Source organism: Sorex araneus, chromosome X, assembly GCF_027595985.1.
Source record: "Sorex araneus isolate mSorAra2 chromosome X, mSorAra2.pri, whole genome shotgun sequence".
Lineage (NCBI taxonomy): Eukaryota > Metazoa > Chordata > Mammalia > Eulipotyphla > Soricidae > Sorex > Sorex araneus.
Window position 1 is genome coordinate 291296184 of NC_073313.1, and position 25912 is coordinate 291322095.

Here is a 25912-nt window from a genome sequence, read left to right on the forward strand (position 1 = left end):
AAACACTCTATCCACTCTACTATGGCCCCCAGGGTACAGTTTTTCTAGGCAATTTCCTGGTCTACAACACAAGGTGAGTTTCGTACACGAAGAGTCTTACCTGATGATAGGCGAGCAGTGAAAGCACCAGCGAGGAAGTTGGAGGCTCTCTGACCCGTGAATGGACTCTGAGAGCAGAAGTGTGTGTGTATGCATGTGAGTGCGTGCATGTATGTATGTGTGCATTTGTGTGTGCATGTGTGTGCGCGTGCGTGTGTGCATGTGCGTGTGTGTGTGTGTGTGTGTGTGTGTGTGCATGCCTGCGTGTACTGGGGGGAGACAGGGACAGGGCTCAGCTGCGCAGCTCCCCACACCACATGCAAGCTCTTCTGTCCTCTGGGCCTCTGGAAGCGCTGAGGGAAGGTATCTGTCTCTTACTCTGACACATTTTCTCTGGACAGGTCTGTAGTCCTTTCACTTACTGTTTTCATTAGGATGGGGCCTCCAAAGCGGTATTCAGGTATCCAGGGACCACTCTCAGCAGTATTGAGCTAACTGGACTGTCCAGTTCAGTGCTGGGGTCCCAAGACTGCTCAAGACCTTGCCATCAGGTGTCACAGAGAAAGCAGGTCACACCCTGTGGTGCTTGGGGACCCTGCGGTCAGTGGGTTGAACCAGAGTCACCCACGGCATACTCTATATCCCTGACCCTTCTGCTGTCTCCTTGACCCCCTTCACTTATTCTTGTGTTCACACCCACTGAATTCTCTGCTGGACTTTATCGTTGGTGCATGAGAAACTGTACTTCAGCCAACTTGAGCCAAGAATCTTGTTGAAGCTAAACATAAGGTCTCTGGACTTCAGGAAAGAATAGGCTGGGAGAGGGAGGGGCAAGCCCCGGGAAGACAAGCCAATCTCAGGATTAGGATGGGGACATGCAGGGTGCAGGGGACCTGAGGACACTGGCCATGTGTGAGGTGTCAGAGAAGGCTTCCTGCACGGGGCAAGAAGATACAGGTAGAGCTAGAGAGAAGGAACACCAGGCTCTGGGGGGCCTGAAGGGGGGTCCTTGGACAAGACACTTCTTAGGTGTGACAGGGCTTGGAGAACAACAAATCGGGCTGAAACAGACCCAAGTTCCCAGCAGCAGTGCTGACATGTTTCTGACTTGGTGATGATGAGCACGTGTCGTTTCTGTTCCAAAGAGCGAAGGGCTGTGTGAGCAGGTGGACAATTCCCTGTTCCTGCTCATGAATCAGGGAACGGGGTGATCCTGGGGTGGAGGGTCCCTCCCAACACAAACAGCACAAATCTCCTCCCCTCCAGCCCTGGAAAGAGGCAGCTGACTTGAATGGTCCTGTGCTTCCGGTGAATTTCTTGGCAGAGCCATGTCGGAGGCACCAGGCTGCCAAAGGCCAACTTTAGCAGCAATATTTTAAAATCACTAACCCTCTGGCTAAAGCTCACGTGTGCCCTTCACTGAGGACACTCATTGAGATGTGTTCCTAGAAACATGATTTGCTGCCAAGGTGCCACAAAGACACTGGGCTAGCATTTATTTTATAAAGGGAGCATGGTCCACTGAACTGAATGATGGAATATACTTCTCCAGCTGTGAAGAATGAAAGTCAATATCTGCTGATTGTATATTACTATCCACGTCACCTAGAGGCCAACTGCATATGGTAAAAACAACTCAACTTGGCTGCATTTGGAGAAACTCAGACATTCCAGATCACAAGGGAAGTAACTGCATACTACTATTCTTGAGTGAGTGTAGCAGGAAACTAGAATCCTTGAGTAAATAACCAGAACAGACTGAACATTTGCATTAAACTGTGAACAATGATTTAGACCAAATTATTTAATAGTTTAAAGTTCCTGAGCATAGAATAATATGTGCACCATTTTAGCCAATAAAACAATCCTTTTTAAAAGAAATTGAGATAACATTGGATTACATCTTTGTATATATTTCAGGGTTTTTTTTTCGTACCTCTTCAAAAGTCGCATACCACATCCACCACCAAGGTGCTAACACCCCTCCATCCTGAAAACTCCATATTTCAAGATGTCTGAGTGATATAAGCCTTCAGTTTTGTCCACAAAGTGATGATGATGTTAAGAAGCAACAAAAAGGGCCTGAGGAAACATTGCAGTATGACTGAGTTTCCATTAGCCTAACATTTTCTTGAACATACTGAACATTTATCTCTAGGGTCTTCTAGAATAGGGGTCATCACAGGATTTCTTCAAAGGCCAGTCAGTAAATAATTTGGGCTTTGCAATTTTGCTCTTGTACCCAGAACAACAAAAAACAATCTGTTCGTGAATGGCTGGGTTCCATCGAAACTTTATTAGCAAAATAGGTGACTGGTCTGTGGATCATAGTTTGTTGATCCTCAATCTCAAACGGTTGCATAGATGTGGGAAAATTATGAGTGTCTGGGGAAAAACTTGGGATTTCTTTTGAGTTCCACAACCTATTTTTGTGGGGCGTGTGTGTGTGGTGGGGGGGAGAAGGCTGGGGGGGGGGGCAGAGGGCTGGTCTCCCAAGCTGTGAGCAGTGGCCTTCAGCTCTGCTCCATGCACAGGGCCTGCTCGAGGACCGTGGTGCTGAGAGGCCGGTGCTCACCTGGCTTTGAGGAGTGCTGCTACTTGGAGGCATGGACTACTCACAGTGTTGCAATGAGCACACAAGGCCAAAGCCACATCCTCATACTGTTTTCTCTCAAAGTCACTTTGACTTTGTTCCGGCTTTTTTTTGGGCCAGACCCAAAATATACAAGACACAGTAGCACTGAGTTAGGTCCCTGACTCAATACAATGATTTTGTGCGGGGCAAGGGAAAGTACACCCAGCTGTGCTCAGGACTCACTCCTGGCTTCTGTGCTTAGGGATCACTCCTGATGGGGCTCAGGGGACCACAAGGGATGCCAGGGATTGAACCCAGGTTGGCTACATGCAAGGCAAAGCCCTACATGCTGTACTATCTTTCTAGCCCATTCAATATAATCTTTCTTATTTTTTGGAAGGATATTCTCTTATTTTTTAATTTTTTAAATTATTTATTTTATTATTTTTTAATTGAATCACCATGACAAAAGTTACAAATCTTTCAGGTTTAAGTCTCAGTCATACAATGATCAAACACCCATCCCTTCACCACTGTACACGTTCCACCACCAAGAACCCCAGCATACCTCCCACCCCACCCGCCCCCCGCCTGTGTGGCTGATGATTTTCACTTTAATCTCTCTTTACTTTGATTACATTCAATATTTCAACAGAAAACTCACTATGATTATTTGGAATTTTCCCCCAACAATCAGACCTGCCTGAAAGGCATCACTTGATAATTTGTTTTCCATTGCTGAGAATGAAGAGCATATGCGGTCACACGGTTTTGGATTTCTGGTATTTAGTAATTAAGTCCAGAGAAATTTTTGCCAGAAGTTGGATCACTGCAAGCTCGTACTTCTGTTTAGTGGGGTCTACAAGATGGCGGTCGCCACGCTGCCAGTGAAAGGAAAGGCTGAGAGAGAAAAGCCTTTCCCTCCCAGGGCAGCATGGGGCCGTAGCTTAGTTCACAGTCTAGAGGCATTTCTGCAAGAAGCCACTGGGTGCCTAAAGTAGTTAGTGGGCCTCCGGGATCATGGTCGCTCGAGAATGGAGGAGCCATTCGTGTGCGGCCACTCAGGTCTCGTCTAGGCGGAAGGCCTCAATATAATCTTTGTTAGTATTTGCTTAAAATACTTCCCCATCCATTTATTGTAAACGTACATTTAGCCTATGTTGGACTTTTAAATAAAAAACAATAAAATCAAAGTAACAATATTTGCATCCTTTACTTGGAAATTTTATTATACCCATACCTATTGTGATTCGAGATAGTCTTGGATTTATTGACTCCGTCATTCTTTGTTCCTTCTTTTCTTTATATTCCATACTCTCTACTTTGATGAAAGCTTTTTCATTGATATTTTCTCTTATTTCACATAAATCTTGTAAAGGCGATTAGAGGCTGCCCCCAAAGGATCCGTCCCTCTCGGAGAGCCCAGCAAGCTGCCGAGAGTATCCTGCCTGCACAGCAGAGCCTGAAAAGCTACCCATGGTGTACTCGATACACCAAACAGTAACAACGATGGTCTTTATTCCCCAACCCTGAAAGAGTCCCCTATAAGCCATCGGGCTACACTAGCACGTGGCAGGGACAAATGGAGACATTACTGGCGCCCATTCCAGCAAATCAATGAACAATGGGATGACAGTGATACAGTGATTTCACATAAACCTAATTTGGAAATTATAAAACTATATTATTAAGAAATTTAAATATGTATTTTTAACATGACCAAGTTGAAATATATTAATATCTTTTTTCTTTTTCTTGAATATTTAATTTGAAAAGGTTATTTTCTTTATTTTGTAGTATTTTCACTCCTATTAGCTATACTTATTAGATGCCACCTAATAACCAGTGTACCTGGTTACCTATTTTTCAGTTTCTGTGACTCACCATCCCTTTTCACATTTTGTATTTCCTAAGAAGATAGAAAGTTCACTTTCTTCTTGAAGCAAACCATTTGGAATGCCCTCTAAGAATCTGTTGGTTATAAACTCATTAGAATGCCTAAAATGTATTTCATTTTATAGAGCTATTATAAAAATTACAAAATATAATGGTCTGGAACTTTGCATGTATGATGAGAGCTTCTCTTCCTACCTTTTATGTCTTAATTTCTATTTCATATTTTTCAATCTCTGGATCTTTGGGTTTAGAGATTTTTTTGTGTGGGGTGGGGTCACACCCACGGTGTTCAGGGCCTATTCCTGGCTCTGCTCTCAGGGCTTCTGGAGGGGCTCAGGAGTTTGCTTGTGGTGTTAGGAACTGAACCCAGATTGGCCACATAGAAGTCAAGTGCCTTATCCACTGTTGAGATGCAGGGCTTTGTCTGCCCTGCATTAGATGCTCTTCAAAATGTGGGCTTTTCACCCAACAGACTGACAGATATTCCTGAAGGCAAGCACTGGGTTTGCTGCTAATTTCCCCTTTAAGTGTATTCCTTTCCTTGATTTCTGCCCTCTGAGGATCATCATTATTTTGTCAGTTTAACCACGCTCATATTCTAAAATTACTTACCTATAATAAACTTACATAGGTTTCTGTGTGTAAATGTCTTTTCCATGGTTTTTTTCTAATGGAATGGTTAAGTTTCTCCATCATGTTGACAATACTATTGGAAACTCAAGGTGATGCTCAGGGGTTAGTCCTGGCAGTGCTGGGGGACCATGTGGGATGCTGGGATCGAACCCAAGTGGCCGTGTACATGGTAAAAGCCCTACCCGCTGTACTATTGCTCTGGCCCCTATTTGGCCTTTTGTGTTGCTACCAAAAAAATCTTCTAGGCCGGAAAACCAGAACCCGAGAAAGAGCAACTTTGCCACCTGGTGGACACACAGCATTACAACACCTGACAGAGGGCTGCCTGGTTTTACTCAGTAACATCCTACCAATTTTTTTCTTACCATACTTAAAAAAATCGGTCTCCCCTTCTATGATCTTCGTGCCATCTTAGTATAACTCCCAGTTCTGGGGTGTTTTGCTTGTTGTCTTTCAATACATGCCCCTTGTTCCTATTGCTCCACCTTCATTTAATTTTTCATCAGTTTGATGTGCTCCTTATCCAATTCTTCCTTGCAGCAGAAATGTGAATTCAATAACACCAGGCTCGCTAAAAATGAGAACAAAGCAGGGAACACCACAGCTGTGCTCAGGGCCTCTGGGGCCGTTAGTGCCCCAGGACACCCAAAGCTGGCGCATGCAGGCCAAAGCGAGCACCTGGAATCCTGTACAGTCACTCTAGCCCTTCAGAGCCGACCTGAAACAGTCCTGAGTTTTCTCCTTTTGTACATTGTCTTGTTTGGCACATTCGCCTGGGGGGCAGCATAAGCAGAAGTTTCCAAACCTTTCCTCTATAATGGGCTGGAGCAATAGCACAGCAGGTAGGGTGTTTGCCTTGCACGTGGCTGACCCGGGTTCGATTCCCCCACCCCTCTCAGAGAGCCCGGCAAGCTACCGAGAGTATCCCACCCCCACGGAAGAGCCTGGCAAGTTACCCGTGGTGTATTCAATATGCCAAAAACAGTAACAAGTCTCACAATGGGGGTGTTACTGGTGCCCGCTTGAGCAAATCGGTGAACAACGGGATGACAGCAACAGTGATACTCCTCTATATTAAAGGTTGGCAACTGGCATTCATGTGTAGAAAAACATGCTAAGAGTGCTGCAGGTGAGTGATGGGGAGGATAAAGTTGGGAGTCTCACCATGGAAAAAAGCACAAATATGGAATGGGGAAAGGCCAGTTTGTGGGGCAGAGTGCACTTGGAGTTATCTATAAAATGGATGACTTCTGACATAAGATCTCTAGCTCTTTCTGCCTAGTGGGCCCCGAGGCAATGACAACCAAAAGGGCCTTATCTCAGGGGCTAAATCCCATTCACCCCTAGAGAAACCAGGGTTATTTGAGGAACTGGCTAATTCCAGCGCTGTGTTTGGGCAAAGGGCAGGGAAGAAAAGGTAACTGAACATTTCCTCTCGGAAATCAAGAAATCCCTCAAGGAACAATAAGAACATGTCAAAAAGACTGGGAATCAGTGTGAAAGGGTTCCTAGTGGGGAAAAAAAATTGACAGCAACACAAAGATGCACATCAGGCTAATATAAATCAGTGAGCTCATACTAATATGAGAAAATGAGAAAGTTTTTCCTTATGGAAAAATTCCAATTCATAAATGTAGAAGGAAGGAGAAAACTGGACCACTACCAGTTGGCAGGCAGCAGAATAACAATTAATTCAGCCAAGAAATATCACTGGATGTTTGTGTGTGAAAGTTTGCTGAAAGAACATTTAGAGTGAAAGCATCTTCCCACCAAATTCTTACTAATGGAAAAAAAGAAAAGAAACTTTTGCAGAGAGTAATCATAAGTGAAGTTGAAGGAGAGGGAGACGTAGAATGAGCTCTTCGACATTGGACATAAAGAAACGTAGTAAAGGAATAAGAAACAGGCAAAGGCAACAGAACTGGGAAACTGCTCTGCAGAACTGAGTTTATTATGGCAGGAGATGGGGGTGGAGACAGGGTGGGATGAAGGGGGCTGCACTCTGGGGCAGGGTGTGGTGTTGGAACGCTGCATGTATAAAACCCTACCAAAGACAGTCTCGTAGATCACAACGCCTCAACTGCAAAGGAACTTCTATGGTGCAGAAATCGAGCAGACGCAACTGGAAATAAGCTTCCCAAATGACTTGCTTTGCCGTGTTCTGAGCACTGAGCAGTACGCAACTTCACTCAGATGATGTTCTGGCCCCAAATGGCATTTAAACGCAAGACCATTGTGAAGAAATTTCAGCAAAACTCAAAACACAGGATCATTGTACAAAATAACTGGTTTACCTGTTTCACAGCCTGGACCTTTCTGAAAGGCACAAAGACCAGGTGTGGCGAGTACATGTGACCTTTCCTCTGGATTGGGTCCTGGACCAGGTTTTGTTCTTCTACATTACTACAACTGGTGAAATAAGAGAATAGTATTTGCACTAAGGTTAAGTTTTATGATTTTTTGATAACTGTGCTATGATTTTGTAACACTAGATCATTATTCTCAGGAAATAACTATTTTGGGATAAAGAAACACCTTATCTGTAATGAACAATCCAGCGGTCAGAAAAAAAGGCACTTATTCTAAACTGATAAAGGGAACCCGAGTACCTAGAGCAGAAAGACATCTAACAAAGATATACTTAGAAAAGTGATAATTTTGTTAGCAATTTAGCAAAATTATATTAGCTAAGAATCACCAAAGAATGCTAAATCTACCAGAAGCAGGTCTGAGAGAAACAGAATTAACCACAAGGTCTCAACATCTCTCCTAACAAATTATCCTAATTGCAAAAGGGAAAACAGGAACTCTGCAGGAGGGACAATGGACATCTTAAGGATCCACGTCATCAATAAAGACAAATAGCAGATTTTTCTCTGAGTCTGGATGGGACAGTGGGAGGAAATATCACTGTGAATCAGCCCCCACTGCATAAAATGCCTACCTCAAAATGAAAGATGTTCTTTTTCTGCTTTGTTCTGTATTCCTTAAATAAATGAATACTACAAGACAAAAGAAAGGTCAAGGAAGGAACTATTTTAATGAGGAATACACTCTTGGCTGCTCAGCTGACAAAAATTACCAAGGGCACAGATGAAACTGTAACAGGAAAGGTGATCATGGTGTAATAATTAATTAATTAGTAATGATGCATCCCTGGAACCTATATGATGTTCCAATCCAATGCCACATCAATGAGAAATAAAAACAAGGGCAATAAAAATGAGGAAGTTTTTAGGTGAAAGACTAGGTGAAAGTATTGAACGCTCAATTTATAAATTTGGTAATTGTACTGAAAATGTGGTAATGAATGACAAATGATTAATGTATTAAAGAACAGAGTAAAGGGGCCAGAGTGATAGTGCAGCAGGTAGGGTGCCTGTCTTGTACATGGCTGATTCAGGTTTGATCCATGGGATCTAGAGCTTGTCAGGAGTGAGCCCTGAGCAACAGAAATCTCAGTGTGTGCAACAGAGTCTCAAATGGGTCAAAGGATGCAGAAAGAGAATATGGTAGAGCAAGGATGAGGAGCAATCCAGATGTTAGAGTGCAAAAAGATGTCTACATTTCTTAAAATGCTCAAAACAAATACACAGACGTGCAGATATATGTGTGTGTACATATATATGTGTGTGTACATATATATATACACATATATACATATATATATATACATATAGGATACTACAGTTAGTATTCTCCAGCTCCCCCAGGTAAGGTGTTAGGCGGTTGACCACTATAAACAGTCCCCTCCACCTCCAATTCCACGCCACAGTTCTAAAAGCCTCCGTTTCCCTTAAACACGCAGAACGCCTGCATACGTAATTCTTATGCACGTGACAGCTGTACCTTCTAATGATCAGTATCCAGGAGTGTTCTATTAGTATTTGCTCATATAGATATTCAAGTGAGAGTCTATTGTCAGGTTTGTTTTGAGGCCATAGCCAGCAGCACTGAGGGGCTACTCTTGGCTCAGTGCTTGGGGTCACTTCCGGCACGGGGACCAAACCGAGGCTCCTGCTTGCAAAGCGCATGCTCTAGTCTGTTGTATTATCTTGCCAAACACAATCTGAAATTCTGAAAAATTTGTATTTTATTACTTTTACATTTATTTTGATAAATGCTAAGTTTGGCCTTAATTTTGTCATCTCAGTACATTGTTTTTATGGATTAAGTTCATGTTTGCTTTGGGAGCTTTCTTTAGGTACAAATCCTAGCTAATACCTAACAAATGTACATTTCCCAAAGTTGAACAAACCAACTTCTAGGGGATCTGGACCACTGTTTATCTAAATTCTTTACTGCCCCCTTAAGTTACATTAAGGGGGGGGGGCGGCATGTCTGGGCTACACCCAGCAGTGCTCAGGGCTTCTTACTCCTTTGTTCTGTGCTTGGTGATCTCTCCTTGTGCTCGGGACCAAATGTAGTGATGGGAGATCGAACTAGGGTCTCTGGCAAGGTCCTTAACCTCTGTACTATCTCTCCAGGCCCTTAGGCTGACTTTAATTGGAAAAAACAAAAATCCAAAATTGATTTACACACGAGAAAATGCTTCCTGTCCTCAGAGCCATTGCTATTTATTCCATTTTGCAGTATTTTTGTGATCTTTTAATAACAAAGCATCCTAGAAGAACACTTGAAAACCTTCAGATAAACAGTTAAAATGTTAAAAACTTTCTATAATAATTTAGGACAAATATGAGTAAAGAATACTAAGCAGACCATATTGTCCATTCTATTACTGTGATACACACTCAAACATACTGCACTTGGTTATATGAACACATTTTTGGTTTTCCAAAATAGGTTTTAAAGGTCTACATTCTAAATCCCTAAAGGCAAGAAAGGAACAATCTTAGTTTGAAACATTAAACTTAGTAGTTTATTATATATTTGAAAAGACTCAAAATATTTGTTTTATTTCTTTATCTATTTATTTCTCTGGGGGGGGGGGGGGATGAAAAGGCGTAGAGGAGGAGGTAAAATATAAGTTTAGGTTCTGTTTAAAAGAGCTTTTCCAGAGAGTGGTGATAAATTTTCATTATGCATCATCGTGGAAGAACACTGTCCTCCTAGTTATCAAGATATTTTGAATTTAAGGTAATACACATAACATTTTTTTAAAAATCCAGTGCATTCACTTAGGCATCCTTTATTTTCTTGTTGATACCAATATGAAAGGTACTGGCACTCTGGTTTCAAGAACAAATTTTAAAGGTTAATTAATATAACGTGTTTCACTGGGTCCAAGGTAATAACTGTAAAACCATTTGGTAATAACGGTCTCAGATATTTAAATACCCCATAAAACTACAACTAACCAAACCCCTGCTGATTCGAAGGACCACTCAACCAACTAGGGTAAGGACAAATTATAGATCTAAATGCCAAATTCAAAGCAAAAGACCAACAATATCCTGACTTTTGCATTAGCTATAGAGAAGATAAGAACTATATGAATAATATTAAATAAAAAGTGCATACAGAACTGACAACATTTCTTTTTGTTAAATCTGCCACTCTTTCCAGTCCAATAAAATGCTTTTGAGGGAAAATGATTTCAGGCAGAGACTTTACACTGCAACTATTCCCAACTTCTTCAGAGTAAAAGAATGAAGATCAATCAAGTACCCTGGAAAAACATAATTGTCATAAAATGTTTTCTTTTGTAACTTGAGCATCTAAGTTATTTTGACAATTCAAAGCAGAAAATCATACAGAAAGCCAGGAACATCATCAGTACTACTAAACAGATGTTTGCTTGTAGTTTTTGGTATCCAAAACTTTTTTCCCACACATTGCACAGATGCCTAAAACAAAAGAAAACACAAACAGTCAAGTTAACATCAACCAATAACATCAAATATCTAATACCAATGGTCTGTTTAAGCCACCCTGAAATAGAACGTAATTTAAGACTAGAACACACACACACACACACACACACACACACACACACACACACACACACACACACACACACACTTTGAACAAATTCTAAGTTTTAAAAAATTCTAAGTTTTAAAAGTTTTAACAAATTCTAGGTTAAAAAAAGGCCTTTGACTAGTAGAGTTTATAAAAAGCTAGCCCTTCTCCAAGTCACTTAAATCAGTGCAGACTGAGCTAGACTCGACAAAAGCAGGAAAGTGGGATGAATTTACCTTTTTTGTAGGCACAGCCCTGGCAGTAATGAGAGCCAGGCTGGTGAACAGAACTTTTGCAAATTCTGCAAGTGGAGAACTTGTTCTTTCCGTATGGATCAAACCTAGATTTTTTTTTTTAGAAGGAGGGAAAAAGGTTTTGAATAATAGAAACTCTTTTAAAGAACCTTACTAAAGCAAATGGGCTTTATCCACTCTCCCCACTCTTCCTGTCAAACTCAACGATATAGAGGCCTGGCCCTCTTTAGCTGGCTACTCTCTGAAATGCCTACCCACTCAGAACCTGGGAGGCAAGCTGCATGCTGCCACAGAACGTTCTACTTAATCGCAAACCTAGTTACCTCACACACATCCTGGTTATGTAGAAAAATGAAACATTCTTTTGTCAGTACACTCAGCTGCAAAAGGTCTTCTCTCAACATGAATGACTGATCAAGGCACGTAATGATGTACCTCATTACAGTAGCAGATTTAACATAATGTCCTTTCCAAAAAGAGATTTTAAAATACCCCAAATTAATACTTTTAGATAACAATGGAGTAAGTTTTAAAGTATAAAGCAGCCAGATCTATCAATAACTGTGCAATCTATTGGATGTGGGCCAGTCTCTGTGCGGATGTGGGGAGAAAGGGACTCTCCTTCACTGCTGGTGGGAATGCCGACTGGTTCAACCCTTTTGGAAAACAATATGGATGATTCTCAAAAATTAGAAATTGAGCTCCCATTTGACCCAGCTGGGAATTATATCCCGAAGAGGCAAAAAGGTATAGTAGAAATGACATCTGCATTTGTATGTTCATTGCAGCACTGTTTAAAATAGCCAAAATCTGGAAAAAAACAGAGTGCCCAAAAACAGATGACTGCTTAAAGAAACTTTGGTACATCTACACAATGGAATACTACGCAGCTGTTAGGAGAGATGGAGTCATGAAATTTACTTATAAGTGGATGGACAAGGAAAGTATCATGCTAAGTAATATGAGTTAGAAGAGAGGGACAGACATAGAAAGATCACACTCATCTGTGGAGTATAAAGTAACAGAATGGGAGACTAACAACCAAGAGCAGTAGAGATAAGAACCAGGAGGTCTGCCCCACAGCTTGGAAACTGGCCTCACATGCTGGGGGAAAAGGCAGCTGAGATAGAGAAGGGAACGCCAAGTAGAGGATGTTGGGAGGACCCATTCGGGTTGAAAGATACGTGTTGAAAGTAGACTATAGACCGAACATGATGGCCACTCAATACCTTTACTGCAAACTACAACACCCAAAAGGAGAGAGAACCAAAGGGAATGCCCTGCCGCAGAGGCAGGGTGGGGTGGTGGTGGGGGTGGTGGGGGTGGTGGGAGGGATATTGGGAACATTGGTGGAGGTGAATGGGCACTGATGGAGGGATGGGTAAACAATCACTGTATGACTGAAATGCAAACACGAAAGTTCATACGTTTGTAACTATACCCTCACGGTGATTTTCACTAATAAAAACTTAAACTGCAATCTAAATACAACAATGTTCAATAATTGAACAGTCTTAAAAGGAATCATCAATAAGTTAGTCAATGAAGTATAGTGTGATACACTGCAGTGAAGGTTAAGTCTGTCAAATTGTTTTAGGGTTTGTTTTATGGTTTTAGGTCCACACTTGGTGGTGCTGAGCTCAGTGAGGGGCTGAACGGGGTGGCCACATGCAAGGCAAGCACCTTCCTCCTTCCTCCCCTGTCTTCTGTGGCTGTGTTGATTTTTACACCCGTATTTACTGAGCACCTTAATGTGCAAGGTACCATATGAAGTAAACGATTTGTCTTTTTTTTTTTTTTTTGCTTTTCGGGTCACACCCAGTGATGCACAGGGGTTACTCCTGGCTCTGCACTCAGGAATTATCCCTGGCGGTGCTGGGGGACCATATGGGATGCTGGTCCCCCATATGAAATTGAACCTGGGTCAGCCGCGTGCAAGGTAAACCCCTACCCTCTGTACTATCGCTCCAGCCCCAGATTTGTTTTAACTTCTAAGCCCACAGACAATGTCATGAAACAGGTATTTATACATTCAACTTAGTATCTGTGACTTGTCCTAAATACCAAAGAGGAATCTGATGACGACAAGCTGCCCTAATTAAGCTGACTTTATAGTGAGAGGAGATTCAAAAGAAACACGTTTTAAAACAAATGTTTCCCAAGTAGTATGTGAGGTTGCCAACAGGCATGCGTGTGGATGCCGACTAGCAGCTCTGAAGGACGGACATTTCTGCTGAGGCCGCAGTATGGAGGAGGAGTCAGCTATGAGGCTGAGCAGGAGCCCGAGTCGCTCCCCACAGAGTGGGGCTGGCTAGTCTCATGCAGGAGCTGGGAGGACAGGAAGTCACAGAGTGAGAGTGCTGGATCCTGAAGGCCCTCGTAAGAACATGGTGGCGGGCTTACATGTTATGTGAGAAAGAAAACCAACTGAGGGTTTGGAGCAAAGGAGCCGTATGCTCTTTAAATAAAGTAGCAGCCTGGTCACCATGAGAGTGAACCAAGGTTCAACAGAGAGGAAGCAGGAAGGTAGACACGCACTGCTGTGGCTTAGGAAGAAGTAGCCGGAGTCTGGAAGAGGGTCACATAGTGACACAAACAGAAGCAGGCACACATGCAAGTTCTAGTTTGGCGGCAGATGAGGATTCTGCCGACAGATACGGGATGGAGGGAGTGGGAGGGATCGAGCTGTAGCTGACAGAGCACACCTGCACTGGACAGAGGCCCACTACGCAAAGGGCTGGCAAAGTGAGTCAGGTACACGCAAGCGTATGTCTGAGGCTGGGGGCGGGGGAGGGCTGGGGAGTAAGGACTTAGGACGGACATCTGGGAAACACTGACACACAGTCTGAATTTCAGGACGTTGGATTAAAGTCAGTGGAGAAGAAATGATAAATTTATGTGAGAAAAATAAATCTAAGATTAAGTCCAGAGGATCTCAGCTGAGAAATGAGCTGGGAGGAAGTAAGAATGTGAGAATGAAAAAAGAAAAAAAACAAAGAATAAAAAAAGAAAAATTTAAGGGCACTGAAAATGTACTAGATAGGCAGCTGTGTGTGTGTGTGTGTGTGTGTGTGTGTGTGTGTGTGTGTGTGAAAAGGCAAAAGAGATGATGAGAGGTTTAAGAACAGGGAAGCAGTTCATGATCAATTTTAAGTCACGTGTGACCTTTACAGTTAGTTTCAGGGCATGGTGGAAACAAAAGCCTGACTGGAATGGCTGAAGAAGAGAAGGGAGATGAGGGGGACCAGCTGTGGCAAAGCCCCTGCCCTGGAAGGCTGAGGATGACAGCTGGATCTCTCGCACTGACACGCGCTGTCATCCCAGAGACACTGATGTGCGGAATTCCTGATGCCGGCACTAAATGCCCAGGACCTGACAAGCACCGTGACTAACAGTGTGTGAGCACCATGGTCAGGCCTATGGTCCCGAAAGAGCCCTGTGAGCAAAATGTGCAGATGCGCAGCTGAAGACGCAACGGCCAGTGACTACATATGCAGCAACCACAGCCCCGGGTACCACAGCTGTGAGTGTGTGGCATGTGTGTGTGTGCATGTGTGTGTACACGCACGTGCATGTATGCGCGTGTGCGTGAGTGTATGTCAAAAGGCTGGAGAATGAAAAGCACTGCACTGCAGCACTGTCGTCCGATGTTCATCAATTTGCTCGAGCGGGCACCAGTAATGTCTCCACTGTGAGACTTGTTACTGTTTTTGGCATATCGAATATGCCACAGGTAGCTTGCCAGGGAGAATAAAAAAGAAAGAAAGAAAATGAAACAAAAGGGTATCGAAAACATACCTAGATAGGATTTTAAAAACTTATTGTAAAGGGAACAAGGAAATAGGGGAGCAGGGTTTGTGGAGTTTTATAGATTAAGATACGATGGAGCATGGTATCAAAGCCTGACACTAAAATACTGAGGCCAGCGCTGTGACATGTTACCTAACACGCCCAAGTGTGAGGCAGCAGTGCCACTGGAAGGTGGGAGACAGTTTTACAGTCATTTTCAGAGGAAAAAAAACAAAACCCAAGTTCCGGAGAGTTAAGAAATGGACTTAATTTTTTTTTTTTTTGCTTTTTGGGTCACACCCAGCGATGCTCAGGGGTTACTCCTGGCTTTGCACTCAGGAACTGCTCCTGGCAGTGCTTGGGGGACCATATGGGATGCTGGGGATTGAACCCGGGTCGGCCACGTGCAAGGCAAACGCCCTACCTGCTGTGCTATTGCTCCGGCCTCGAAATGGACTTAATTTGATTAAGGCCACAGTGCTCCATAATGACAGAGGAAAATTCAAATTGAGGTCTGATTCCAGGGCTTATGGTCGCCCTACATTTCTCTGTTGCCCCTGGTTTGCAGGATAATTAAGAAGAAGCAAAAAGTAAAATCCATGTGTTCTGGTGAAGTTATGAAAAGATAAGGGCACTAGTTTCTTTGTACACTGATTCAGTGAGGAGGAAGAGAGCGAAGGCAGCAGATGATAACAGACAGGCACTGCTTGAGTCTTACTTCATCAAAGGGAACGGTGCACACCGAATTTACTCCAGTAGGTTCAATATTAAGGAAGAGTGGGAATTCATAGGGCAGCTCTATGGATGACCCCTCCCAACCCCCACCTACCTTGCTTTTTTTGAAGTCAAAGCTTTATTTTCGTTCAGCTTTCTTCCACCACTTTCTGTATTGAAAGACACAAATTTTAGGGGCTTGTTGTAAAGGGTCCTGTTATCTATACATTTCACATATTAACATATACATGTAAAAACAATCAGTCTGTAAGTTCACTTTTTGTCTTCCAATCAACAGACTATGTTTACATGAAAAATTTCAAAAACCCTTATTTAATCTCCAGGGTCTTAAGACACTGAAGAAAAATCAGCCCATATTTATTAGGAACATTCAAATTTGCAAAAATATGCAATTGTGGTATCACTCAGATTCAAAGTAATGACTTCCTACAATTAACTACTATAAATTCGAGGAGATAAAAGTTAGCAGCCTGCCCCACCCGCTCCCAGGCACAAGACAAAAGGAGTAGGAACAGGACAAGCCTCGGGGACCCCAAGCACATAAAATCACTCTAATCTCCCAGATGAGGATTTCATAGTGAAGTCAATTAGGCTGTTGACTGAACCAAAGAAAACAACAGAGAGCTTCAAGAGGAAAGGGGAAGTATAAGAAAAGTTTAATCAGAAACCTCCAGTCTGAAGGGCGTAACAGAACTAAGACCAAACCAAAAACAAACCCCAACAGAGACAGACAGACGAGGGGGAGCAAATCAGCACGCTAGAAGATGAGCTGCAGCATCCAGAGAGAAAAGGAGGGGGAGAAAATAAAGAAAAATCCATATAGCATCAGAGATCTATGGGACAAGCTGGAGACAAATAACATCTGAATTTAGGGTCCCAGAAGGAAAGGAGAGGCTGGGCAAGTAGTTCTGGTGAGAAAAATTACACCGAAACTTTCTTAATTTGTAGATAAGACAGATACCGAGCTCCAGGAAGCTCAGAGTTCCCGTCAGAATAACTCCAAACCAAAAAATACCAAGAGAAATGGTAATTCAAATGGCAAGAGCCGAAGATACATAAACTAGGGCAGCAAGAATAAACCTGAACATCACTATAAGGGAACCCCAATAAAAATCAGAGCCACTGATGTTTTTTTCAAATTTTATCTCAAATAAAATCTTACAGGAATTATTTTATGCATTTTTTTCTAAAGGGAAACATACCTGTGGTATTCCTGGCACCATCCTTCCACGTGTCTGGAGTGATGACTCTACCAAGTTTCTTTTCACCTGTAACAAAAAGATGGAAAAATTAAACCAACCACATTGTGTTGAAGGTTCAAAATTATATCAATATCAAAGGAGAAAAGAAACCAGCTAATTTGGAGGTCAGGGCTAGTGAACCTGAAATTTTAACTGCCGGCAAAAAGTGATAGGAGAATAGCACGGATAACTGACTAGGAGTAAAACTTATATGTAGTTTGTGACTGTTTCCAACATGCATGCATATTTTAAACAAATCTGACGAAACTATTCATTTCTTATTTGCTACGCTTCTATGGTTGATAAGCCTGTATAAAAATGCAGAAAAAAAAAAAGATAAACAGATGAAGGTCCGAGATTTCAAGGAGCTTATAGTATACTGAGATCTCTAAATGTAGTCTCTACAAGATTTCATGGGAGAGTGCTGGAAGTTACCTGGACAGGAAGCTGCAACTTACCCATATTGTTTTTGTTACTAGAGTTTATTTTTCATCTGATTCTGGGGGAGGGCTCAGGGAAATCCACATCCCCCCAATTTTTTTTTCAAGAACCATTCAACTGAAATAACATCTGAATTTATAAACTTGTGTTGACAAAGGCAACAGAGTTTGGCTATGTGGTAGTGACACTATGAAGAAAGAGGACAAAAGCAAAGTGGGTAAAGCACATATCCTAAAAAAAAAAAAAAAAAAAAAAAAAAAGCATATACCCCTCAAATAATCCTGACTGAGGTCTTACTCAGGTCATTCCAAGTAAAGATACAATTTGATCCTTTCCCAGATCAACAATACACCTCTACTATACTCAATTTAGACACTGGTGATGCTTACTCTCAGCCATGTCCTGGCATAATGAGGACAGTAAGGTAAGGTCCTTATCACTGGTCCTGGTGTCTAGCGCTCTGTTAAGAATACAATACATTCTCCATGAATAAAGCTGCAAGAGGGAAGGTCTGGGTTTAACGGAGCAGTTTTATTTGTTTTATCTGCAAGAATTGATTAAAGAGTCCAATGGAGACAAAAGAAAAGCAACAACATAGGTCTTGAGTGCCCAGGATGTAGCACTTGTCTGGCTCTCTATTGGGGGGAGGGGAGGGCGGGGGGCACACCTGGCAATGTGCAGGGGTAGCCCTGGCTCTGACTCAGCAATGACTCATTACTCCTGGCGGTGCACAGGGAACCATATGGGCTGCCTATGGGACGTCGAGGATCGGGGATCAAAAGTGAGTCAGCTGCATGCAAGGCCAACACCCTCCCTCTGTGCTATCGCTCTGGCCCCTTGTCTGGCTCTTTGAAGCCCTGATTTGGGGGAAGGAGGTGGACGTGGAAGCAATATGAACAGTGACAAAGGCAAACACAGAAATTTGCCTTGAAAATGAAAAGGGAGAGATGAGTACAAATGCAGATCTGTTTATAGGTGCAGTAAGAAATGATAATGTGATAACCTTTTCCTCTGCCTGTAAGAAGGTATTTTTTTTTGTTTTTTGTTTTTTTTTTTGGTTTTTGGGTCACACCCGGCGATGCACATGGGTTACTCCTGGCTCTTCACTCAGGAATTACCCCTGGCGGTGCTCAGGGGACCATATGGGATGCTGGGATTAGAACCCGGGTCGGCCGCGTGCAAGGCAAACGCCCTACCCGCTGTGCTATCGCTCCAGCCCCCAAGAAGGTATTTTTTTTTCTTCTCAGTAGAGGATGAAATAGCTGAGGGTAGGATAAGTTAAAAAAGTTATTGGATGGTTTGGAACTAGTGAGGAAGGATGATTGAAGACTGATGAACTGAGATCTTGGAGATTAGGAACTATAATGCTGTAGTAGTAGAAAGGACCAATTGGTGCATTTGTGCAACTTCCTGGAGAGCCCTTATAAAACAGCATATAAAACAGCTCAGAGATTTAACCGTGGAGCAGTGATCAAACTGCTCACGAGCGGAACATTACCAATTCTGGGTTCTCGTTTTTTGGATAAAAAAACGAGACCAAGAAATATGAACTCACTCTCTTCAAGAGTCCAATCAGTACAAGAACCTGTGAATTCATGGGTGTGTGGTCAGTTTCAGTTCTCAGGGAAATGCCACCTAGATTACATTAATTCAGTAGTAAACGCAGAAGAATATTTGAACCTGTAGTCTGAAGGGGCAAGTTCTGCAGGGCTTTTTAGAAACAGGACTGTTTCTAAACAGTCAGTGGATTCAAAAAACAAAACACAACAAAACAAAACAAAAAAGCCAAACTATTTTCTAGAAATTTTGAATCTGCATTAGAACTGGAATAGGGACTAAGAGGGTGGGTTCTAAGAGCCTGAGACCAGATTGGAAGGTGGGGTTAACCCTCACTCGGGCCTCAGTGCTCAAGGGGCTGGCTAAAAGCACTCAGGACACCCATGGTACACGGCGTTTGACCCAGTGAAACTGCAAACAATGATGTCTGCATGAAAAGTATAATTAACACTATTATAAATCCTGATGATTCAATAAAAATGGTAATTCTGCCCCCCACTCAATGTACACAATAAATATATGAGTGAACTATGTTCTAAAAGTAAATGCGTTAGGCCAAATTTTGCCTTGGGCATACATATACTAAAGCATGACTCACTGTTTAGCTGAAATTCAAATTTAACCAGGCCTGAAGTGTTTGCTCTGCTTGACAACTTTTATTATTATTATTTTTTAACTTTTTCATTGAATCACTATGAGATAGATGCTTACAAAGCTGTTCACGATTAGGTTTCTGGCATAGTGTTCCAACACCTATCTCTCCACCAGTGTACATTTCCCAGCACCAGTGTCCCCACGTTCCCTCCCATCACCCCCCCCACACACCCCGTCTGCCCCTATGGCAGGTGCTTCTCTCTCTCTCTCTCTCTCTCTCTCTCTCTCTCTCTCTCTCTCTCTTCTCTCCTCCCCTCTCCCTCTCCCCTTCCCTCCCTCTTTGTCCCTCTCCCTTTCTCTCTGTCTCTCTCCCTCTCTCCCCTTTGGAGCAGTGTGGTTTGCAACATTGTTACTGAAGGTTACCAAGACTATCCCTTTACATACTTCGAACCTTCAGATCCTGTCCTGGTGACCGTTCCCGCCTGGCAGCTTTAAATCAACCTTTCGGTGCGGGCAGAAACTGGGGCTTGGAGGGGGGCGAGGCGGATAAACAAAGAAGGTGGAAACTCTCCCGAAGGCAAAACACACAGGCCTGGACGGTCTCGGGGAGGGGCAGGAAGGGGCAAAGGGCAGGGCGGGAGACAGAGACTGGCCTCGGAGATCCGGGCCGACGGAAGAGAAAGGCCTGAGCTGCGGGCGACCCCACCCTCGGCCGGCCCCCGGTACTCACACTTTTCGCACACCATCCTGGCCGGACGCAGCCCGCGGAGCCCAGACGCCCGCAGAGCCCAGACGCCCCGGCAGCGATCGCCTTCCGGCCGGCCGCGCCACTTCCGGCCTCCGGTGCGCCGCCCCGCCTCCCCGCCTCCAGGAAACCAACCAGGGGGAAGGAACCTGAGAGGGAAGGCGGGGTTGCCGCCTTCGCCCGCCCCTCCGCTCCTTCGATTGGCTGTACGGCCTCGCGGCTCCGCCCCCGCAGGCCTGCGCCTGCGCGCGAGGCAGGGCGGCGGGTCGAGCTGATGGTGTACCTGGGGACCTCCCATTCCTGCTCCTGGCGGGAGAGTTAGGTAAGCCCTGCGCGACCGCGTCCCTTCAGGGCTCGCCGCTCGGCGTCCAGTGCAGCTGGCCGCGAGCCTCTCGGCCCCCTGGCTCACTCGCCTTCCGGCGCAGGCACCCGGCCGTGGCCCGCAGGTGCGCCCCGCCCTCCACCTGGGCATCCCGCAGACCCGTGTCTGTCCCCTCTCCGCGTGTCGGCGCCCTGTGCTCCTGGGCACTGCTGCCCAGGTGCTCCCGCGGCTGCACACCGACACCGGTTCCGCGGGAACCGTGCTCCGGAGCCCGCCGGGACCCCCCGGGCTGCTGTCCGGGACCCGCTCCCCCCTGCTCGCTCATTCATCCGCTCTGCGAACTTCGGAGTGGGGCTGAACCACTCGAGCCAGGTGGCGTTCCCAGGCGAGAGTCGGGGTGTGCGTTGTGGGAGTGGATTCAGGATCCGCCTCCCCAGCCCCTCAGGCTCCCCGGGGTGCAGACGGGCCGGGAGCGAGGGCTGCGCTCCCTCGTGCCATTCGCCTCCTTCTCGGTGCCTCGCTGGTGTAGCAGGGGGCTGGCCCAGAAAGGGCCTAGCGGCTCCTAGCTGTGGAGTTTGGACTTCTTAGTCCGCCAAGGCGACTCTTCCTTATCGATAAACTGTTTGCCTTTGGAAATTACAGTGTGAGTTGTTAGGAAGCTGTTAGGATAAGGTTTGGATCTGCCCTTTAGCGCCACTAGGTGCCCTCTGTGCTTGCCTGCAAAAAACGTGTTTGGATTTGTCAATAAGGTCTTGGCTGAACTAGTCTGTGCCATGTATAAGCTCGCAGTAAGTAATTCATAAACATAAACTGTGCATCACGTGTCTGCCTTCCTTTCATGCCCTAGCTCGATAGTAGTCTAGCACTTTATACCAAGACATTGCCAGTTCTGGCGACCTGGGATTCCTTAGTTTAGCATAATGTTGTACATCCATACTATGTCCATTATACTGGCCAACATTGGTGTATTCGGTTGTACACTTGGTGTCAGAAGTCAGTTGATAGAAGATATGAATGTCATGTTGTTTAGACACACAATGGAAACATAAAAAGATTAAGTTAATCAAACTTTGAGGGTTCCTGGATTGCACAAGTTTCCTTTCTAGCAGGGACATACCAGTAATCCATTCAATTTGTTTTTAATCTGTTATTGTAGCCCCTCGGCCTTTCACACGTGTGCACAGGTAGGAGTAGGAACTACCCAGTTGCTCCTACATTGGCCCTAGCACATGAGCCTTTTGCAGACACATGTATTTAAGAAACTACTAAATTTGTCTTTTGGCGTCGCTGGGAGCTGTTTGCTTTTCTCCTCTATATGTGCAGTTTACATGCACACATTGTCCTTGCTTCTGAAACTGACATGTTATCACTTGAAGAAAATTTTGATTCATGACTTATTTTTCAGTGCATTTAGGAGAATGGAAAGTCATTATTGCATATGCTTTTCTTTCTTTTTTTTTTTCTAAATGTTTTCATTAGATAGCCACTCAAGAAAACATCATGAAAGATACTGATATCAAGAGACTACTGTATACTCATCTTTTATGCATATTTTCAATTATCCTAAGCATCTTCATTCCATCATTCTTCTTGGAGAACTTCTCGATATTGGAAACACACTTGACTTGGTTGGGCTTCTGTTCTGTTTTTGTAACTGCCGTGAATCTAGTTTTATACTTAGTTGTGAAACCAAATGTGTCCTCTAAAAGAAGTTCATTGTCATACAAGGTAAGGCTTATTTCTTTATACCTCATTTTTAGATTAAGGTTACGTTTCTTGTCAGGAAGAATGAAGTACTAGTCAAGAACACATTGGTTGATTTATGGTGAGCAAAGAGAGTCTAATGCTTCTTACATTAGTAACCTCCTATTTGCTGAAAGACTGTCCACAACGTTTGATAGATGCTTGCCAGGCATCTGATTGAAATTTGGATGTCTCCAATAGATAGATAGTATTGAGTCAATCTGACCATGTTTTATTGCACATTGAAGATAAATACAGGTAGCAATAAGATCTCAAAATCCCTGTTGTCTTCATCTATTTTTGCATTTTCAAAAGACACTATATGTTTGTTTGTCTTTAATCATAAAATCAGCCTACTTTGTCAGTCTCGTTTCAGACCTGGTTTTCCTTAAATAAAGTTTGCTGACATTAGACTATATTTTCAGTAATAGTCACCATAATGTAATACTTTGATGATTAGTTTAAATTAATGTATCCTCACTTAAGATTCTTTAGGACTGTGTAAAAGTTCTGATAATTTAAATTAAAGTGCATTCACTTCTCTGTGACTGAAAAGTCCAATGTGTGTTTTTATAATCATTCTTATACTCCAAATCAAGTAGGCCCTGCACTGTATTCTAGGCATAGAGATCTTTTTCATATGGTTCATAGAGTTAAATGAAGATGATTTGGTGAATTATTTAGTGTGCCTATTTGCCTCACTTTCCCTGTGAGTTTTGTTTTTAAGTGAAACAAAGCATTGTCATTTTTTGGCATCTTTTGATATCATAGCACATACTCTGATCTTTATTTGAGCACTCTTACTTTGAATATTTCATTAATCCTGATGAACAGTACAGAGGGAGGGATATGTGTGAGAGCAACAGAACGTTTCTGCTTCTGGTTTCGGTTGGGAGGGTGGGGCAAGGGGCTAATTCCTGCCTTAGAGGCTTTTAAAAATCGGCCCATGTTCAAGTCCGCAGTTCCTAACTGGACTGGTTCTGTCATCTGACACCGGTGTGCCTGAGCCCAGAGAATGTTCCACTGCATCCCATATTGTGGGGATACCTTGTATTTGAGAATAAAAATGAAGCTTTTGTTGTCCTTTACGTATTCTCTGGAGTTTTTAAATGATTTGTTTCTTTTTTTAGATAACCAGGCTCTTGAAGTGCTGTGTCTACTTTCTTATATCTTGTTGCTTCTTTCATATTATTTTTGTTCTATATGGAGCACCACTAATAGAGTAAGTTTTAAATTGTCACGGTAAGGCAATTATAATGTAAAGCAGCCTTTTATTGCTATTGTTTTGTTTGGGGGCCTCACCCGGTGGTTCTCAGGGCTTACTCCTGGCTTTACACACAGGGATCACTCCTGGTGCAGGTATTGAACTCACGTGGCTGTGAATAGGGCAAGTGGTCGAGACCCCTGAAGCAGTCTTTATGAGACAAAATGCTGTGGGGACTAGAGAAAAACCCTGGGTGATGTGTTTACTGTATCACGGAAGAATACTAACAGCATTTCCCTTGCTTGATGGCATTATTCACAATAAAAAACATATGGTTTGTGATGTGCAGATTGACTTAATTTCACAGCTAGTTACTTAATCGCTTTTGTATTCTTCTATTTGCTAGCCTTCTACAATTTAATTGTATCGGGGATACAGTGGAGAGGTAGATGAGAAACCATGTATATTTATGTATATATATAGACACATAAACATATATAGAGATATGCATTATGTTTGTAACTGAGTTAAGAAAGCACAAACTAATAAGTTACTTTCTGGAGAGGGGGGAAGAAAGACCTTTGTAATGGAAAATAGTACGTTCTGTCTAATCTAATTTAGACTAGAATGAGTAAGTGAGGTAACAGTTGTCAAAAGTATAGCTTTATAACCAGCAGCATTAGCGTTTTACCCAAATACAAATCCTTGGACCTAAAAATAATAGCTGAGCTGTCCCATCCTAATTTTAGTTTATCCAGTTGTCTAAGTGGTTTTTATAAAAGCTAATGTTAAAGCACTAGTTGTAGAGAAATTTCCAGAGGTGGTTGAGGAAGAAGTTCACTTTCTAGAATTGGATTTTTTGAAAATGGAGAATTTTGTTATGGATTAATCATATAGTATGATACTGTTCAGAATGTAAAAGTAAGATGTATGCTAGATTATATTTTATAGTTTGTATTTTGATAATAAATATAGTTATCAGGTTGGTCAGACTCATATTACTTTCAAAGTAAAGTGTAAGAAAATATTTTTACATTAAATCTATGGAAGTCTCAAAGATTTTGTGTGTGTACACTTTTGGAAATTAAAAATTTTAATGAAAGGTTTCTTTCTTCTTAGGTTGGTGTTGGAAACATTTTTATTTGCGGTTACTTTGTCTACATTTACCACTATTCCTTGTCTGTGTTTGTTAGGCCCAAACATCAAAGCATGGCTAAGAGTTTTCAGTAGAAATGGGTAAGTTTTAATTTTATAATTTGTGACATTTGAAATTTTACAGCATTCTGCAGTATTTTTCTACTTATGATGGGTTGGTGGGTATATGGTTGAGAGGTACCTGAAGTCCTTACTTCCTTGGGGGATTAGGACCAGGGAAGGGCTGATGTGCATTTGAGGAGAACTTGTGGAGGCAGAGCTATAGGTCCCTCCTTCCATTTTAGAAAGGTCAGCTCTACTTTTCTTTATATGATAGAATCCTACTGTGCCCTTTGTTAGAGAAAAGTTTTCTACCATCAAGCAAAAGCTTTGAAAATCATTCCTTAAGGGAATGACTGTCACTGTGATAAAATTAGTTTCATTCCTCTTATATTGTAAAATGTGGATCTGTGAAAAGGCTAAGTGTAACAACTAATTTATTTTTTTTTAGCATATTTTGTGGTAAGACTTTGAGTGCAAGTTTCATAGGACTAAGCAGTCATCTGTGTTTTCAGCATGCTGAGTTAAACTTTTAGTTTCTTGAAAGTCACTGACATGATTTGTGTAAGTCATTAAATTGTAACTAATAAAACTAGTATAAAGCTATCGCATCAAACACTTGAGTGTTTATTACTACTCTGTACTCCACGCTATATAAAGTTGGTGTGGATCTGAGCAGTTTGTTTGATTCTCTAAGAATTTGTATGTTTAAGGGATAAAAATGAAATGAGCAAACAATATGAGACAAAAATTATATAAACCCAGCTGGTAAATGTTTAACTGCTGTAGGAACTCAGAGAAAATCCTTGAAGAGTGTGGAGCTGGAGTGGGTGATGGGTCTTCTTGGGTTAGGACTGTTAGACTGGGTGACATTGAGGGGACAGGGAAGCAAAGTGTTAAAGCATAGAAACTGGAGGGGCTGGAGCAATAGCACAGCAGGTAGGGCGTTTGCCTTGCATGCAGCCGACCTGGGTTCGATTCCCAGCATCCCATATGGTTCCCTGAGCACCACCAGGAGTAATTCC

At 42.9% G+C, this 25912-nt stretch overlaps 2 protein-coding genes across 4 annotated transcripts in view; one reads left to right on the forward strand and one right to left on the reverse strand.

Moving 5' to 3' along the window:
* Positions 1 to 8164: 8164 nt before the first annotated feature.
* CRIPT (CXXC repeat containing interactor of PDZ3 domain) lies at positions 8165 to 20516 on the reverse strand. Its single transcript, XM_004611984.2, has 5 exons — positions 20410 to 20516; positions 17049 to 17114; positions 15941 to 15995; positions 11305 to 11408; positions 8165 to 10953 (listed from the first exon to the last, which is right to left on the reverse strand). Exons 1-5 carry the CDS (start codon positions 20423 to 20425, stop codon positions 10889 to 10891), a joined length of 306 nt encoding a protein of 101 aa, XP_004612041.1. The 5' UTR covers positions 20426 to 20516; the 3' UTR covers positions 8165 to 10888.
* Positions 20517 to 20648: 132 nt separating this feature from the next.
* PIGF (phosphatidylinositol glycan anchor biosynthesis class F) overlaps positions 20649 to 25912 on the forward strand; it is a 34875-nt gene continuing 29611 nt past the window's right edge. For all 3 annotated transcript variants that reach the window (XR_008627192.1, XM_004611985.2, XM_055119922.1), the window contains exons 1-4: positions 20649 to 20746; positions 22226 to 22474; positions 23620 to 23711; positions 24813 to 24929. Coding sequence is in view for 2 of the 3 variants with exons in the window: in XM_004611985.2 (XP_004612042.2) it covers positions 22247 to 22474; positions 23620 to 23711; positions 24813 to 24929 (437 nt within the window). In the remaining variant the exon portion in view is untranslated. The remainder of the gene's footprint in view (positions 20747 to 22225; positions 22475 to 23619; positions 23712 to 24812; positions 24930 to 25912) is intronic.